This window comes from Prionailurus viverrinus, chromosome F2 (genome assembly GCF_022837055.1).
Source record: "Prionailurus viverrinus isolate Anna chromosome F2, UM_Priviv_1.0, whole genome shotgun sequence".
In the NCBI taxonomy this organism is placed as follows: Eukaryota; Metazoa; Chordata; class Mammalia; order Carnivora; family Felidae; genus Prionailurus; species Prionailurus viverrinus.
In genome coordinates this window covers 75,878,178-75,895,603 of record NC_062578.1, presented here as the reverse complement: position 1 = coordinate 75,895,603, position 17,426 = coordinate 75,878,178, and the positions used below count along the sequence as shown (strand labels likewise).

At 47.9% G+C, this 17,426-nt stretch overlaps 1 protein-coding gene across 1 annotated transcript in view; it reads left to right on the top strand.

Moving 5' to 3' along the window:
- LOC125156220 (uncharacterized) overlaps window positions 1–17,426 on the top strand; it is a 433,033-nt gene that overhangs the window by 19,211 nt on the left and 396,396 nt on the right. Inside the window, exon 2 of the mRNA XM_047841975.1 lies at window positions 4,164–4,289. Coding sequence (XP_047697931.1) covers window positions 4,164–4,289 — 126 coding nt within the window. The remainder of the gene's footprint in view (window positions 1–4,163; window positions 4,290–17,426) is intronic.

Sequence of the window (17,426 nt, the reverse complement as noted above, 5' to 3'; positions counted from 1 at the left end):
ATCAGCAGGGTCTCTTGCACTTGGTACACAGCCGCTGACCTGGCTGATGCCTTTTTCTCATCTCTATCTGGAAGGACCGCCAGAAGCCGCTTGCCTTCCCCTGTCAGGGCCAACGGCACTCCATCACAGGTTTGCCACAGGGCTACGTCAGCTCTCTTGAACTTTGCCGTAAAATGATACACAGAGCTTTTGATGATCTTGACATTTCACACGACACAATGCTGGTTTGCCGCGTTGATGGCGTTGTGATGACTGAAACTGTTTGGCTAGAAGTAGCGACTTTGATGTAGGGAGGCATGAGTAAATGAAAAGGTAGAAGGTAAAGCCTGTAAAAATCAAAGTCCTCTCACCTCAGAGAATTTCCTGAGTGTTTATCGGTCTTGAGGATGTTGAGATAGCCCCTCCAAGGTGAAAGACATGTTTCTGGATCTCATACTACGTACCAGGAGAAAAGCAGGATGCAGCACAATTCACAGTAGGTCCTCTGGACTTTTCTAACACATTCGCGTGTGTTACTACAACACCTGTCCACAGTCGTCTGAACGCTGCCTGTTGAGTTGGGCACCAGAGCAGGAGAAGGCTCTGCGGTGAGTGCAGGCTGCAGCACAAGTGTCTCTACCACTTGGATCTCATGATCCAGCAGACCCGGTGGTACCCAAAGTGTCTGTGGAAGTAAGGAGACTGTATGAAGCCTCTGGACGGCATCTGCAGAGGACATAGAACAGACTTCTAAGACTTTGGAGCAGATGCGCCCCCTCTTCACAAATAAGTATTATGCTTTGCTCCTGGGCCTTGGCAGGCACAGCATGTGTAATCCTGAGGTAATCAGGGGAGTGAGTGGGGCGAGATTTCTATTATAAATTGAGTGTTTCCAAGCCACCTAGCCGTAGGTCGGGAATGCCCAGCAGCAGTCTCTCATCCAGCGGAATTGTTATGTGAGAGACTGAGCTTGGGCGAGTTTGCAAGGGGCCAATAAGTTTCTTGAGCAGATGGCTCAGATTCCCTTAACATCAACTCCCACCACATTATCTTTCTTCCCTCCATCTGTGGGCTCAGAAGTGTGGGCCCGGTATTACCGAGACTGACCGAGCTAACACTACCGCTTAAGTGCCTGATTTTCCAAATGTGGAGAGTGATGGTAAACTCCTGGCATCACACCGTTCCCTGGGGGACCAGCCAGCCACCAGCGGTATGCAGATAACATTGGACCTCTTCTGCCATGAAGGGGACACAGATCTCTCCTTATTAGGATAGACACATATTCTAAATATAGGTTTGCCTTATCCTCCATCATGCCATTCTGCACAGCACTATTTTTGATCAAGGAACACATTTCACAGCAAAGCCAGTGCAACAATGAGCTTGTGCCCATGGAATGATGAGGCATCACTGTATCCTTCATCAGTCACAAGTGCCCAATCTCATTGAAATGTGGAACGGCTTACTGAAGATGTATTTAGTTAGGAGACAACACTTTGAAAACTTGGGGTTCTCTATTATAGGATGAAATATATATTTTTTGAAACAGAGATAAAGATATGATCCTGTCTTTTCCATAGCCAGAATACACAGATCCAGAAACTAGGCAGTGAACTTGAGGGTGGTATCTCTTTAATAAGCTACCGCAGACTTTTTGCTTTCCATTTCTAAAATACTGGATGGTCTGGAAATCCTAGTCTCCAAGGAGAGGGATTCCGTCACTAGGAGACACAACAATAGGACAAAACAAATGGTGGTGAGGAATAAAATTCTGCAACCACACTGAAATCATGTAGTTCCCTGTTAACAGGGTGGTGTTACCTAACCTAACACATCCTTACTCCGAGCAGCATGAACTCACGTCTGATACTCTCCCAGGGGAAATAATGTCATGGGGAGAACTAACCGTGCACCTGAGGGACACGGTCACTATAAAAGAAAGGCAAGAATATGAGATTCAGCTCTACTCTAAGAATAAAAATTAATGGTCTAGACAGGTCATAAATTCAAAATAAGGGTAATAATTTTCCCCAAAGAGATAAGAGAGGATATTGGTAACAGGAAGGAGGAGCAAGAAGTTAATAAAACAGAATCAAATTGAAATGCATGGTGAGGAAAATGTTTTAAAATAAAGAACACAACGATGGGCTGCACGATAGCCTGCATAGAGTCCAGAATGAAATAGCTGGAAACCAGCTGGAGGAACCCTCCCAGAAGGCATCAGGAAGGAATAAAGAGCTGAGGAAAATTCAACGATCTTCTACTAGAAGTCCCCGAGGGAAAGGCAAAAGTGATTGGAGAGGAGACATTAGTGGAAGAACTAATGACTTCGGGTCTTCCAGAATTAATGACATTGATCTTGACTGAAGATCTTCACAGAGTGGAGACAGGGTGGAAAAGGACAAACAGACACCTTTAAATGTTAGAGAAAAATTTAATTCTATCAAAGAAAAAAGGGAGACTACAGCTATCCAAGCAGATAACATTTATCCAGGACTCTTATCTGGTGGGCACTGTGCTAAGCCTTCACATGGATGAGCTTCCTTCGACCTTCTCACAAATCTAAGATGTGGGGACTCTCATCATCCCTATTTGTACATGAGGAAATGGAAGTACAGAGAGTTTAAGCAACTTGTCCAAGATCTCAGAGTCGGGACGTGGAGGAGTGGGTTCTTGAAGCCCGAAGTCTCTTGCTCTGGAGTCTCGGTTCTTAAGCACCAGGCTCTCCTCCTCGAAAAGTTTGTAGAGGGAGAAGACAGATCGCTCAGGAATAAAAATCACCTCGGCGTTAGATGTCTCAATAGTACTGGTATGGTCACGAAGGCAGCGGGGAGATCATTTCAAAATATTATAGGAAAAAATAATTTGTAACATAGAATTAGCTAAACCGGAGGGAAAGAGGTTGAGTAAATTGCATGAAGAAATACATACAGTAAGAGGAGAAGCGGTCTTAGCTGCGGTCCATTAATCTTTTTAAATATTGCCTCTGCTAAATGCTGGGAGAATTGTGGCTCTGACAACCATTTGCTTTGAGAGTGTAATTGCCTGCCTGGGAAGGAGGGCAGAGGATAAACGGTGTTCTCAGGTGGGCTTGCCCTTTACCCTCTCTGCTTCCGAGAGCTGCTGAGCCAGGGCTGTGGGGCCAAGAGCCGAGGCCATCGCTACATGTTAGATAAACCCAGACAGCCCCTCTCTACACAGGTTGCAGGACAGAGATAAATGCAAGGGAAGATCTTATGGATACATGAATTTTATGATGCAATCTCCAGGCTGTAAAATGGACAGGATGAATGCTCTTGAAAGCCCCTGAGACGGTTATAAAGTCAACGATTGGGTGTCATCTCTGCTCAGAGGCAATGCACTCGGTTTGGTTTGTGCTGACCATCCTTGACATCAGACACGTGTAATTTTAGTGTTTGCATTAAGGAAGTGTCATTAGAAGGTTCTCCCAGGGCAAGTTCCCTCATTCTAAAAGCCGTCAAAGGCCCACCATCGTGGAACCAGGCCATTTTGAAGTTAGACGGCATTGTTTTTACTAAGGTTCTTAATTTTTATTGATGAGAAAACTGAGACTCGAGAAAATGTGTGATCCCCCCCTCCAAGGTCATCCAAATAGTAAAGGACAGCGCACACTTGAATTCCTACCTAATTCAGTCATTCCACGTGCATGTTTTGAGGGTCTACGACATATGGCAGACATTCTCCTGGGTCCTAGAGTACAGCAGTGAACAAGGCAGAGGTCCTCTCTGCCAGCCACAGGTTTACATTGTGTAAAGGAGAGAGAGAGTAGAGGTCCAAGCCAACAAATGTTAATGATAGCTATGGTGGTGACAGGTGTGAAGCCAGTGGAAGAGGGGGTGATGTAGAAAGTGGTGGGGAAGGCGGCTGGCTATCATCTGCTGAGACAACAGGGTGCGGTTTTCGAAGACGTGATATTTGAGATGAGATTTAGCCGTTTGAAAATGTGGGTCGAGGGGGAAAACAAGGCCATGGCCCCAAGGCAGGTACATATTTAGCCACTTGGGGTGGAAGGAAAGTAGCTATTTTGAGAACAGAGTGAGTGAGGGGATAGGTGCCCTGGGGCCACATTTTGCTAAGATGTTTGGGTTGTGTTCTGTAAGCAATGGAAAGCCATCAAAGGGTTTAAAGCTAAATGGTGCCATAATCTGATTTGTATTTTCCAGAAAGATCGCTCTGGCTGCTGTGCGGACAGATGCAGGCAGACCAGGTAGGAGGGAGTTTACCCAGCAGCAAAGACCACGCTTCCAGCCACTCTCCGGCATTGTTCCCGATCCCGTTATCCCACAAAGGTATGAGATTTATCCAAATAAACCCAGTTTGCATCTTCTGATTTCCAGTCAGGTTGTCCCCCGCGGTGACAGGCTCCAACCGTCTTTCCTGGTACCGGAAGAGAGGTGTAAAGCAAAACACATTGATTTGAATGGTTTATTTACACAAAAAACTTTGTGTTCCTGCTCAGTGCGAGGCTCTCTGCCAGAGAGTAGAGATGTTGAGATTGGAGACGTGGTTCCTGCTGCTGAGTGTGGTGGGGGGCACTTACAGGTGGACAGTCAGAATACAGTGTGCACAGAAGGGGGACTCATAACCTGGAGGCAGCGTGCATAATGGAAAAGCCAGGGGTGCCGGCCCGGGGACCCGAGTGGGAGACACAAGACCCGTGTTGGAGCCTTGGCAATGCTTTTGAGTCTTCCGTGATGAATACAAGTGTACGTGTTCACGAGGGAAGGGACTTTGAGGCAGAGGGATCAGTGTTTGCAATGGCAGGTGGATGTTGAGAGGGTTCGAATAACGTGTAGTCATTTCGTTTGGCTTGGGATGTAACAACAGGGTTTGCAGGGAGAGTGTCAGGGAAGGGAGTGTAAGACATTACGTGTGGTAGATACGAACCCGGGCTTCCTTCCGTGTGAGAGACTGTTTTGAATCCCCGCTTACGTGGGCGATGCATGAATTAGGATTCCTGGTTGCGAGAAAAGAGACTGACTTCAACTGGTTTAACCAAGTAGGAATGTCTGTTCCTAACTTTCAGGGATATGTAATGGGTCCCAAAGGAGGGATAAAGCCGGGCCTCTGGTAGGAGCCCAAACCGGGCTTTGTGGAACCGTGCAAGTCTAAACGTCTGCTGCTCTCTGCACGTCTGCTGAATGATTCTCACTGCAAACCGATTTTCCTGCTTCTTAGGCCACAAACAACTCCCGAGTTTTTATCTCCTCTGTTCATGAGACCAGAGAGCACAGAACAAAAAGAGCAGACTCAGATCCAAATTCCCGGGGACCAGCATTATCATTAGCCTGTTTTGATAAAGTATTCACTTCGATACTGTTGCCAGGAAGGTCAGGCCAGGTGGTAAAACGTGGCTTCTGGGAGCCACCGAGGACTCATGTGGCTCATGAGCTAATTTATGTAAGATCCTTAGCAATATGCCTGGCATGTGGTGATTATTCCATAAATGTGATTCCAGGAGGTAAGAGGTGAGGGCACGGGTGGGTGTACGTACAAAGGGTCCTGGAAAAACTATTTGTGTTCAATAGTGTCAGACAATGAGAGGGGCCCGGCACACTGACACAGACCAGAGAATCACTGAGTAGGTGGGTTATTACTGTGTCAGAATGCTCTGCTCTGTCTCCCCCCACCCCACCCCCACGCCCCTTGGCCCGTTAATTTCTGGCCTATCAAGAAAGTTGTTTGGCTCCGGTCTGTATTCTCAGCTCCGCAGACAGTAACCGATGCCCCCGACCATTGGCTGCAGTCTTCCACCCTAGCGAACGGCTCATTGTCTCCTGCCTGCAGCCTCCACGAGCCTGGATGTTCTCGAGCCTCGCGGTCAGGCCCACTCTGGCCCCCGAGCACTACATTTTGGACCCCTGGAAACTCTACCCTTAATCCGACCCATGTCAACAAGATCCCAGCATGCCTTGCAGCCAGCAGCGCCCGAGTTATCTCATTGCAGAGACACATTTGCCAGCTAGCACATTTGCCGCTTTAATTAGACTAGTTTTGACAAGCTCCAAAACTTTGTTTTTGATTTTTATCTTTGGGATGATTTAAAGCACCATAAAGCTGTGTAATTGTTGTGGGCAGGTCACATATTCACCAACATCCATCTGCTTCCTTGGAAAACTAAGCACCCCAAGCTTGGAATGGAGCGTGGAAAGCAGACAATAAAAAGAGATTGCCATAGGTTAATGCTTTTTCTCATGCCAAATGTTTGTTTGTTTGTTTGTTTTTAATTTTACTCTCTCTAGTGTTCTTGGCAGTGTACTTAAGCAACTGTTTTGACCTTCCTTTCATTTCCAACCGATAAAAAATAATTAACATGCTGATATTCTGGGCTTGTTGCTTTCAGAGGAGGTGAAGATGTTTGCATGCTGCCTGGGAGTCTACAAAGGAAACTCATGTAAATTGCCTCATTTAACATAATCCCATGAAGCCATGCGCCGTGCCTGTCATCAGTCCCACTTTACAGATAAGGAGCCCGAAGCTGAACAAGGTTCAATGGGTGTTGCAAGGTCAATGAAGCTCCATGAAATGAGTGTTTATTGAAGCTCCCCTTTACTGCCATGGGAGGCGAAAAGATACCACGTACAATGCAGAATTACTTGGGACTTTGCTAGCACGTTGTTCCTCTGAGAGCCATATGCTTCCCTGTCTGCTCTCATGTCAACCGACTTTTGCTCACTGGATAGTTGGCTTCAATAGAGCATCTGGTTATACTTAATTTTTTTTTACTTTTATTTATTTGAGATGAAAGAGAGAGAGAGAGAGAGAGAGAATGAACAGGGGAGGGACAGAGAGACAGGGAGAGAAAATCCCAAGCAGGTTCCCCACTGTCAGCGTAGAACACGATGCAGGGCTCTATCTATCTCACGAATTGTCGGATCGTGACCTGAGCCAAAATCACAAGTTCGGTGCTTGACAGACTGAGCCACCCAGGTGCCCCATCATCTGGTTACACTTACTAAGGCCACGTGGAGGTTGCAGGTCCCGGGAGTGGAATGGGGTTCTCATCGTAGCCATTCGTGAATACATAATTCCGTGACAGACTGCCCAACTGGATCTCGTCTCTGTGCTCCTTTCCCAGAATTATACAGCTTAGCCCTCCGCACCCACCCTTCCTTACATAGATGAATAAAATTTTTTTTTTTATCTTCCCAGGAATGTTCCTTTCGGACTAATTAACAAGGGGGGAAAATAAGCTTTAGGGGTTGATTGGCAAAGTCTTGGGCCTACCCTGACATATTTGTTGACTGTAGGCCTGCCACTTCTCTGAGCTTCTGGGCAACATAAGCCCAACAATATTGTCTTGAGTAATAAACGAGATTACTCACAATTATCTCAAACATGTGCAGGCCTCTTCCCTTAAAAAATAATTTTTTTAACCTTTATTCATTTTTGAGAGACAGAGAGTGAAGGGGGAGGGGCAGAGAGAGAGAGGAAGACACAGAACCGGAAGCAGGTTCCAGTACAGAGCCTGACGTGGGGCTCCAAGCCACGAACTGTGAGATCATGACCTGAGCCAAAGTCGGATGCTTAACCGACTGAGCCACCCAGGAACCCCAGGCCTCATCCTTTTGAATCAGTCTGCTACTTACTGCAGCCCTGCCCCACTGCCCTAACCCTATCCTAGGCTCTTACTCCTCAATTCCCCTGTTGGCCTCTGAACTTCCTTCTCCCAGGGAATATTCCACCGAATACGCATACATTGGGGGAATTATTTACCTCCATCCCTCTACTGAGGGGAAAACTCTGTCCTTCTCCCTCCCTTACATTCACACGTTCCTCCCGCTGCATCTTCTGGGTCCCGGCGATGAGCTTGCCATTTATGACTGGCCATGACATTATGGAGAGGCACAGACTGCAAGTGAAAACAGATGAGGTGCATATTAACTATTTTCCTCTTCGTTCTCCCCCCCCATCTTGTCTGTTGCCTGTTCCTGCTGCGCAGTCCTCCCCGTGGGCCTTTTGGCACACGGATTCTTCTGCGTGTCTCACCTTCTCCTCACCTCTGGCTGTGAAATCCTGTCCTTACTCCAGTATCTCCATGAAATGACAGCTCTCTAGTGTCATGTGATGCGGCCTTTCCTTGCTCTGTGTGATCGCAGTGTTGACAGGCATTGTTTGAGCAGTGTTTGGGGCCAGGTTCCCTAGACGTCGAGTCTGGGAAGTCCTCATGCACGTGGCCTGAGTGTTGGTAGACATGTGAGGGAGTGAGGAAAGGAGGTCGGATCAAGAAAGGAAGGTAGGCAAAAAGAAAGAGACAGAGAGAGGGAGAGGGAGAGAGAAGCTTCATAACCTCATTGAAATTGTAGAGTGGTGGGGCTGGGGGTGGGGGAAATGGGGAGATGTTGATCCAGGAGGAGGAACTTGTAGCTATAAGATGAGAAGGTCGTGGGATCTCATGTAGAGTGGGTGACTGTGGTTCACAGTACTGTCTTATACACTTGAGAGTTGCTAAGTGGGTAAATCTTAAATGTTCTCATCACAAAAAAGAAATGGTACTTATGTGACATGGTGGGGGCTTAGCTGACCCTATGGTGGTAATCGCTTTGCAGCATATGAGTGCATTGGGCGATACTTTGTAAGCCTTAAATGTATACAATGTTGCATGTCAATGACATGTCAGTAAATCTGGGGAAAAAAGACAAAGACAAAGAAATCTAGGTTTTGTGGGGAAGCGAGCCTCAGCCTGACCCCACCCGGAGGTCAGGAGTGTGAGTTGCACCAGCAGTTGTCTTACCCAAAGAGAAGGTGGCTTTGGTCAGCCGTTGTCTAGGAGCCGTTTCCCAGCCTGTAACTCACAGGCGTCTCCAGGGAATATGTGGAGACCTGGGCAGGACACCAACATCATCTGCTATAAATAATCAATGAGGTCATTGTGATCTTTATCAAACATCTGATGGACCTCAGTGACATCCCAGACACTATTCTAGGCAATTCACAATCAACAAAGGTTGAGGTGTGTCTGAGTAGAAATTTCTTGAAGGCAAACATTCAAGCACAGGGGACTGAGACAGGACCAGGCAGGAGCTGGTTTATGTGAACAGGGCAGAGTCACAGGTATTGACACTAGGGCCCACAGAGGGATCAGCAACATGTAAAGTCATCCGAGCTGTTGAGTTACTGTTTCCTAACTGCTCTGTGAGTCTGAGTGGGAACAGGCCTGTTCCTGGGCGGGTGGAGGACAAACCTAAAGATTTGAGTCAATGGCTGTGGCTCGGGGAGAAGTGCTGTTTGGGACCAGGGAACTCAGCAATCACATTGGCCTGGATGCTAATCAAACAGGCTTAAGAAAAAAAGGGAGAATAGGGGCACCTGGGCGGCTCAATTGGTTAAGCGTATGACTCTTGATTTCGGCTCAGGTCATGATGTCACTGTTCATGAGTTCAAGCCCCTCATCAGGCTCTGCACTGACAATGCAGATCCTGTTTGGGATTCTTCCTCTCTCTGCCCCTCCCCAGCTTGTGCTCTCTCTCTCTCTCTCTGCATTTTTAAATAAAAACTTAAGGGGCGCCTGGGTGGCTCAGTTAAGCGTCTGACTTCAGCTCAGGTCACGATATCACAGTTCATGAGTTCAAGCCCCGCGTGAGGCGGGTATGGCTGACAGCTCGGAGCCTAGAGCCTGCTTCAGATTCTGTGTCTTCCTCTCTCTCTCCGCCCTTCCCCTTCTCTCTCTCCCTCTCTCTCTCTCTCTGTCAAAAATAAATAAACATTAAAAAAATTTTTTTTTAAACTTAAAAAAAATAAAAAAAGAGAGAAAAGGGAGTATCTCCTGACTTGTGGCAATAACCAAGGGAGGGTCTGACCAGTTACGGCTGGGGCAGGGAATTCTGAATGTGCACTCAGTCCCTCCTGCTCTGTCACTCAGTTCTGCCCCGTTCTGTGCTGTCTTTATTCCCACACAGCTTCTACCCTTCACTGGCTTCGAGAAACTGCAAATTACATTCTGTCAGTTTAGCAATCCCTGAGATGAGAGAGACCTTTCCCAGTCGTTCCAGCCCAAGTCTCAGGATGGTCTTCGCTGGGCAGATCTGAGTCACGTGACGAACACTAAGGCAGCCGCTGTTGCTGGAGGTGGGGGGATGGGGTTTACCCAGGGTCTGGCTAGGCTGGCTGCATGCCTCCCACCCGCCCAGCTGTGTAATCAGCCCCAAGAGAGGCGTGTGGGCTGAGACAGGGGGACTGGAAGGAAGGGTCTCTCATCAGAAGAGATCTGCAAGGAAGGCGGATCATCAAACCCGCCCTCCTGCAGCTCCCTTAAGTTTTTATGGGTTTCCACATTCCCATCCCGTGGCCCTTGTGGTGGGGCATGCGCCCGGCCAACTGCGGGGGGGGGGGGGGCGCAAGTTCATGGCCCCCGGCAAGCTCAGGACACGACCGATTTGACAAGTCGTATTTAATGCTGGGCTTGTAAAGAAGTTTCTCATTTTCATCTGACAGTTTTTATGATGGAAGTCAAGCTCACTCGTTCGTAATTGACAGGATTTTTATTCATTTTGGAGAAGTTACAGCTTCCAACGGCTTGCAGTTTGCAATCTATACAGACATTTTCTGTTAACCTCGCAAAGCTGGAGAACTTGGCTTCGACATTTTGTCACCAGTCTTGTCAATTTCTAGACAGGTGACTTCACCCCAATCTCGTCGGGCTGTGTCTCTCCTTAAATTTAAGAGTTATTTCCTTGGACAAGGCCGGTGCCGGAGGCTTGAATATTGTTGTTTGTTGACTTGTGTAATGTCTGGGAAAATGATTTTCTCACTGTGATGTGAAATTGACTTTTCATCTTTGGTGCCCAGCTGCCCCAGCTCACATTTCCCGTGTCTGGAGGCACACAAATCCATTCGGGGTATATGTGAGCTTCAAGAATCAGATTGCTTACTGGTAGAGTGCTAGAGAGCAGTGATTGATCTCTGAGATAGTTTTGAAAGAATTATTCGAAAAGTTATTCTTAATACTCTATCATTCCAAAACACAATGAGGTGTAATTTATAACCTTGAGGTTTTCTATTCACAGTGTTGGGGAGGGGGCCGGGGGGGGGGAATCTCCTTTCTGCCCCTAAATATCCCATCATGTTTCTCTGTTATAGCACCCTACACACCATCCTGGGAGTATTAATGGGTTGTCCTCTCTCTCTATATCATGAACTTCTCCAGAGGACTCACTCATTCAACTATGAATTTGGTGAGCATTGGGTAAACGCCACATGATGGCGAGATGGTTGGGGGTGTGCTGTAGGGTTTGCTTTGGAGGAAGGTGGGGATCAAGAGCTGGCCCTGGGGAGAGTAGGATTTGGAATAAAGCCCCACCAGGCAGGCAGGACATGTTCAGGTCTCCTTTGTGTCACATACATGTGCTGGTGTGGGTACACAGAGGCCATCAAGTCATGGAACCATCCCTGGTGGAGCTCAGTGTCAAGGTGGAGAGACAGACCAGTGAATACCAGCAACAGAGCGCAGCAAGCAGGGCTCTGGCCCATGCTGGGCAACCTGTCCCCAGGTTGTCCATCAGGGATGACTCTGCCATCCCAGCAAACAACTGAAAATGGACAAGGGAAGTTTGGTTATCCACAGTGATTGGATTTTGAGTGGCTGATGATGTTAGATGTCCTATAATGCATGGGACAGCCCCACAAGATGGTGAGCAACTCCCCCCTGAATGCCACTGGTGAAAAGAAATGGGTTGTCTTGTGGGTATCATGAGGACGTGCTTCCTGCTCACTGTGGTGTTCCTAGAGCTGGCAAAGAGTAGGTTCCCTGTGAGTACTCATTAGGTAGGGGAAACTAGATCAAATGGAAGAGGCCACAGAGGGTGGAGGAGGGGACAGGCAGCCACTGGCAGGGAGGAGGGACACCTGTCTCTGAGCCTTTTGCCGGGCACATGAGACACCAGGCCTCAGCATCAAGACTCTTCTAGATGCCACTTGCATGTGACGGTGAGCTTTCTTCAAGTCTTCCTTCCCAGGCGTGCACTAGCGCAGGGCTTGGGTGGGGCTCTGCCTGTGAGGTGAACCAGGGTAGGACTGGAGATGAGACCAGCTCACGTATGTAAACTTCTTGGCTCCCTCCAGCACTTAGCTAGAGCAGCTTCTTTACAGATTCAGTGCAGTGTCTTTGTTAAGAACAGATGTGTTAGGGGGCGCCTGGGTGGCTCGGTCGGTTAAGCGTCCGACTTCGGCTCAGGTCATGATCTCGTGGTTCGTGGGATTGATCCCTGCGTCGGGCTCGGTGCTGACAGCTCGGAGCCTGGAGCCTGCTTCCGATTCTGTGTCTCCCTCTCTCTCTGCCCCTCCCCCACTCATTCTCTCTCTCTCTCTCTCTCTCTCTCTCTCTCAAAAAATAAATAAATGTTAAAAAAAATTTTAAAGAACAGATTCATTAGACTCTCTGATTCCAATTTTTTGTTCCCTTCAACAACTCTTTGTTGATTATTACCAGGATTAAGGCATTGTTCTGGGCTTTGGATACAGCAGAGAACAAAGACAGAGTCCCTGCCTTCAAGGAGCTCGCATTCTCGTTGGGGACACAGGCAGTGAACACAGAGTGGTACACCAGTGACAGGTACTGATGGGGCGGGGAGGAAGGGATGGGGGGCTGGTTCACATGGGCTCTCAAGGAGACCTCTCTAGGAGGGAGGGAGCAGGGAGGGGCAGGGGATAACTGGAGGAAGAGAGCCCTGTTAGAGGCAGCAGCACGTGCCTAGTGAACTTGAGGAGTGAGGAGGCAGTGACAGGGGGTGACATCAGAAAGGTGGCCGGAGGACCTTCCAGGTCATTGTTAAGACCTTGCTTTGGCTCTGAGTTACATGGAGAGCCATCGGAGGATTTTGAGCAGAGGGGTGAACCGATCAGGCTTGGTCTGAAAGCACCTTGTTTCAGTGGTCTGCTGCTGGTGGCTTCTTCGTCTGAGGTGACTAGGCCTTGCTTGTGCTGGTTTCACCTGAGCTCACCCAGCTGGGGGGCTGGGCTCAGCTGGGACGTCTGGCCCTCTCCGTCCATGTGGTCTTTCATCCAAGGAGGCTGCCTCTTCTAAGATGGTGGCAGCATTCCTGGAGAACATGAGGTGAGTTTGTGCTTGCCTCCCAGGGCCTAAGTCACATTGCCAAGCCCAGAGTCTCCGTGGGACTGTGCACGGTGTGGATACCAGAAGACCTCGTTTACCGGGGCGGTTAATGTAGCAGGCTGCCATTCCCGCTGCTCTCTGGAGAACAGACTTGGGGGAAAAGGAATTGGCAGAGCAAGGGGGCTGGTTAGGAGGCTACATAATAACTCAGGGAAAATGGTACAGGTGAGCGGAGTGATGAGAAATAGCCCCGTTCTGATCTGTTTTGTAGATGGAGCCCCCAAATGGTTTGTTGATGGCTGGGGCATGAGGTATGGCAGGGACGGTAGTTAAAAGTGACCCCACGATGTCTGTCTCTGGTGACTCCAAGGGCAAAGTTGCTCTATGGGGAGCAGCATAGACTGGGCTGGTGGGGGGTGGGGTGGATTTTTGTCCGTTGAACAGTGGGAGTTGTTTTGGACCCGTCCAGTTTAAGATATCTGTATTGGGTGTTGGTATACTATACTCTTAAGGATTTGGGAGATGAGTCTGGAACGGAAGAACATATTTGAAAATTATCAGCCTATGGATGGTATTTAAAATCCTGAGCCTGGAGGGGCACCTCAGTGGCTCAGTCAGTTAAGTGGCTGACCTCGGCTCAGGTCATGATCTCACGATTTGTGGGTTCAAGCCCTGCATCGGGCTCTGTGCTAACAGTGTGGAGCCTGCTTGGGATTCTCTGTCTCCCTCTCTCTCTGGCCCCTGCCACTCATGCTTTCTCTCTCTCAAAAATAAATAAACAAACTTGAAAAAAAAAAGTTTTAAAGCCCTGAGCCTGGAGGACACCACCAGGGGAGTGAGTGGAGAGAGCAGAGAGGAGGTGTGAGGACCGAGCCCCGATTCTGTAACATTTCAAGGTCGGGGAGATGGGGAGGGGCATCAAGGTGACCGAGCAGGACGGGGAAAGAGTCGAGAATCACCGGAGACTACTGAAGTGTGTGTGCTAAGAGTGGGAGGGTGCCCGAGTGTATCGGACGCTGCTAATGAAGTGGAAGAAGACAGCTGAGCACTCACTGATCATGCGTTTAGGCTGTGTGGAGGTCATGGGTCATGTGGCAAGGACAGCTTCAGGTGAGCAGAGCTCAAGAAAGCCTTGCTCTTCTGGTTCGGGAGAGAGTGGGGGCAGAATGCTCCCAGCTCTGCCTCCTGGTAAATGGATGTGCTTGGGCTCACGCGCACCATACGTGGCTTAGTTTTCCTACCTGTCACGTGTTGACGATAATGGCAGATATTTCATGGGGACAGTGTGATAAATGGGTGCGATAATCCATATATAAAATGATGTACACATCGGCTGGCATACAGTTAGCACTCGGCAAAGTCAGCTACCGTTATCAGTGTTCCATGTTTGCTAAACGCTCGTTTGATTGATTCATTCTTGACTGGGAAGGTCGTTGATTGTAGGAATGGGCCAAGGAGGAGGGATGTTGATGTTTCAGAGACGTTGGAGAAGAAAATGTATACCTAACCCATTTTGAGGGGCTTATAAATGCCCTTGATTAGTGGCAGGAGATCCAAGGACCACAGCTCTTGACGGTCTGGCATCTGAAAGATGTGCTGGGATCTGAGTCTATCATTTAGTTGATTCTTAACCTCTACTGGTCCAGATTTTATCAGCTCTAAAGGGGGCATATGATAGTACTCACTTTATATGAACTCCCTCTTGTCCCTGGAGTAAAACCAGTGGTCTTTAAGTACCGTCTGGCATCATGATGGTGGTAATGATGGTGATATTGATGAAGATTGTGTCAGCATTTATTTTTTATTTTTTTTAATTTTTTTTAACGTTTATTTATTTTTGAGACAGAGAGAGACAGAGCATGAACGGGGGAGGGTCAGAGAGAGGGAGACACAGAATCTGAAACAGGCTCCAGGCTCTGAGCTGTCAGCACTGAGCCCGACATGGGGCTTGAACTCACGGACCGCGAGATCATGACCTGAGCTGAGGTCGGCTGCTTAACCGACAGAGCCACCCAGGCGCCCCAGATTGTGTCAGCATTTAAACATCTCTTTCGTTTGCATCAACATCTATGGAAAGAAAGATACCGCTTGTCATCATTAGAATAATTGAATAATTATTAGAATAATTACAATGTCTTGTATCTCTCCCCTGTGCGAGGCCATGCCTTGAGCCTGAGTGTTCAGGATGTTGATGATGAGGATGGTGGACAAACTTCCTCTTTTCCCTGCAAAGTAGTTTTCAAGCTTCTAAAAATTAAGCTACCCCGCTGAGCCCAGGTTGGAGGTTTACACTTGTGAGTAAATCTTTTGGGACAAGGTTGAAGGCAATTGGCAGCTGAGGCTTAGAAAACACGCCTTGCTGTCCCCTTGGTTAAATTTATTTTCTGTCTAAATAGAAATCTTCAATTCTTATACTTTTTACCCTGGCGGTAATAAATTCAGCATCAAGAAGAACATTTATTTGCAAGAGCGCCCCTGGTTTGCTGACTTTGCAGAATGGAGAAAAAAAATGGGACATCGTTACACTATTTCTATTTGCCACACTGTTGTTTCCATTTTCCAATGTGAATATAGACCCCACCTGCGTTTCATTTGTTCTCTCATTTTTGCGCGCGTTCCACTTTTTCTTCTTTGCGTTTCATCCTCCAGATTTAGCAGGGCTCTGTCAGCCATACGTAATATGTATTCCACATCGTCTCAATCTGTTAAGGCATTTTCCGTGTGCATTTCACGGCAGATCCTGATTGTAAATTGGTTGTAGAAACTTCATTGGCTTCCTGTCTGTGACATTTCTGATGGATGGTCCCTATTTATACAGAACAGCATGGCGTGTGCAGAGTTACAGGCTCCACGCCATGCTTAATGGATTGGAAGGAGAGAGCCGGTGGCCCCACTGTGAAGAGAATCATCCGCTTCCTTTGTGTACAGCAGTCAGAAAAGGCCAGTGATGGAGCACAGGCTGTGGAAGCTCATGAGGCCGGTTCCGGTCGTGGTGACTCCACAGAGCCTTCCTGGGTTCCTACAGAACTCAGTCCCAGAAATATGGCGGTAACCTATTTTGCGAGGGCTTTTGTGATTTGGGCAACACTGCCCACCTCTCCACCATCGTCCACCTGGGGGAGCAATCTTGGAATAAGAGAAGAGGGTCAGACCTGGTGCCCTTTGTTGTCAAATTACTGGCCGAGGATTGGGGATGGGCATGGAAAATCTCTTTCTTCTGTTAAAGGCCGATGAGGTCAAGGTTCTGTTAGGAGGAGGAATATGAAACTCTCATGTAGACCTGCGGGGGGGGGGGGTATCAGGACATTAGTCTTCATATTTGAGGGACTTCTTGTTTATGTTAGATAATTGGCACAGCAGATATGTATCCTTCTGTTGCAAGCACAACAAAGTGTGCCCCTCCAAGTGTCTTAACAATAAGGGGAATTTCCTGGCTCATGTGAAAACTCTAGGTAGACACAGATTCAAGTGTGCTTTGATTCAGAGACTTAAACAATCTCTACAGGACCCAGTTTTCCCCTCACTGCCTCTCAGCTTCTTTTTCTCTCCCCTCTTGGATGGATTCTCCCCACATGGTTACAAAATGGCTGCAGCAGCTCCAGCTTCATGTTCCTATAATTTCAAATCCAGTGGAACACGGTTTCTTTCCCAGAAGTTTCATTGTGCCTCAACACTGACTGGCTTGTGTTTTACCCATCACAGCAGCAAAATCGGGGCAGTTCTCTGATTGGTTTAGCTGAGTCACGTGTTCTATTTCTCGAGCCATGCATGGAGACTGTGCTGCCACAAGCCTATATATTAAGAGTGGGGTCGTCTCCCAGAGGGAAACCAGGGCACTGTTAGCAGAAAAAGGATCACTGAGTTCTGGGCAGTCAAAACTGACCTGCTACCCACCATCCCTGGGGAGAAAGCTGACTGAAATCTAGAATGGAGGAACCCCTGACCCTATAATGTTCCTGCTTTCTCATTTCTGGACTCATCCACTCCAGCCAGAGATTTAGCAAAGGAGAAAAGACACATACCAGATGCTCAGTGAATATTTGTTGACCGAGTGAGCGAGTGGATGAATGAATGAACGTTACCACATATGCCAGAGGCCATTGCAATTTACGTAATATGTATTCCACATCATCTCAGTCTGTCACAATGTGGATTTAAGGATTTCTGAGGGGTGGACAGCATGCTTTGTCAATTGGGAAGAGTGCATTAATGGAGAGAGCGAGTGTGCTGATGAAGGAGGAGAGAAGACAAGAGTACCGTGAGCGTCATGTATAGGTAGAGGTTGACTCCAGAGTCTGGGCAGGAAAGCCTCTCTGGGCTTGGAATCTTGCATGTCATGGTGCGTTGGGACATGGTGGCTAGATTTTCAGGCCAC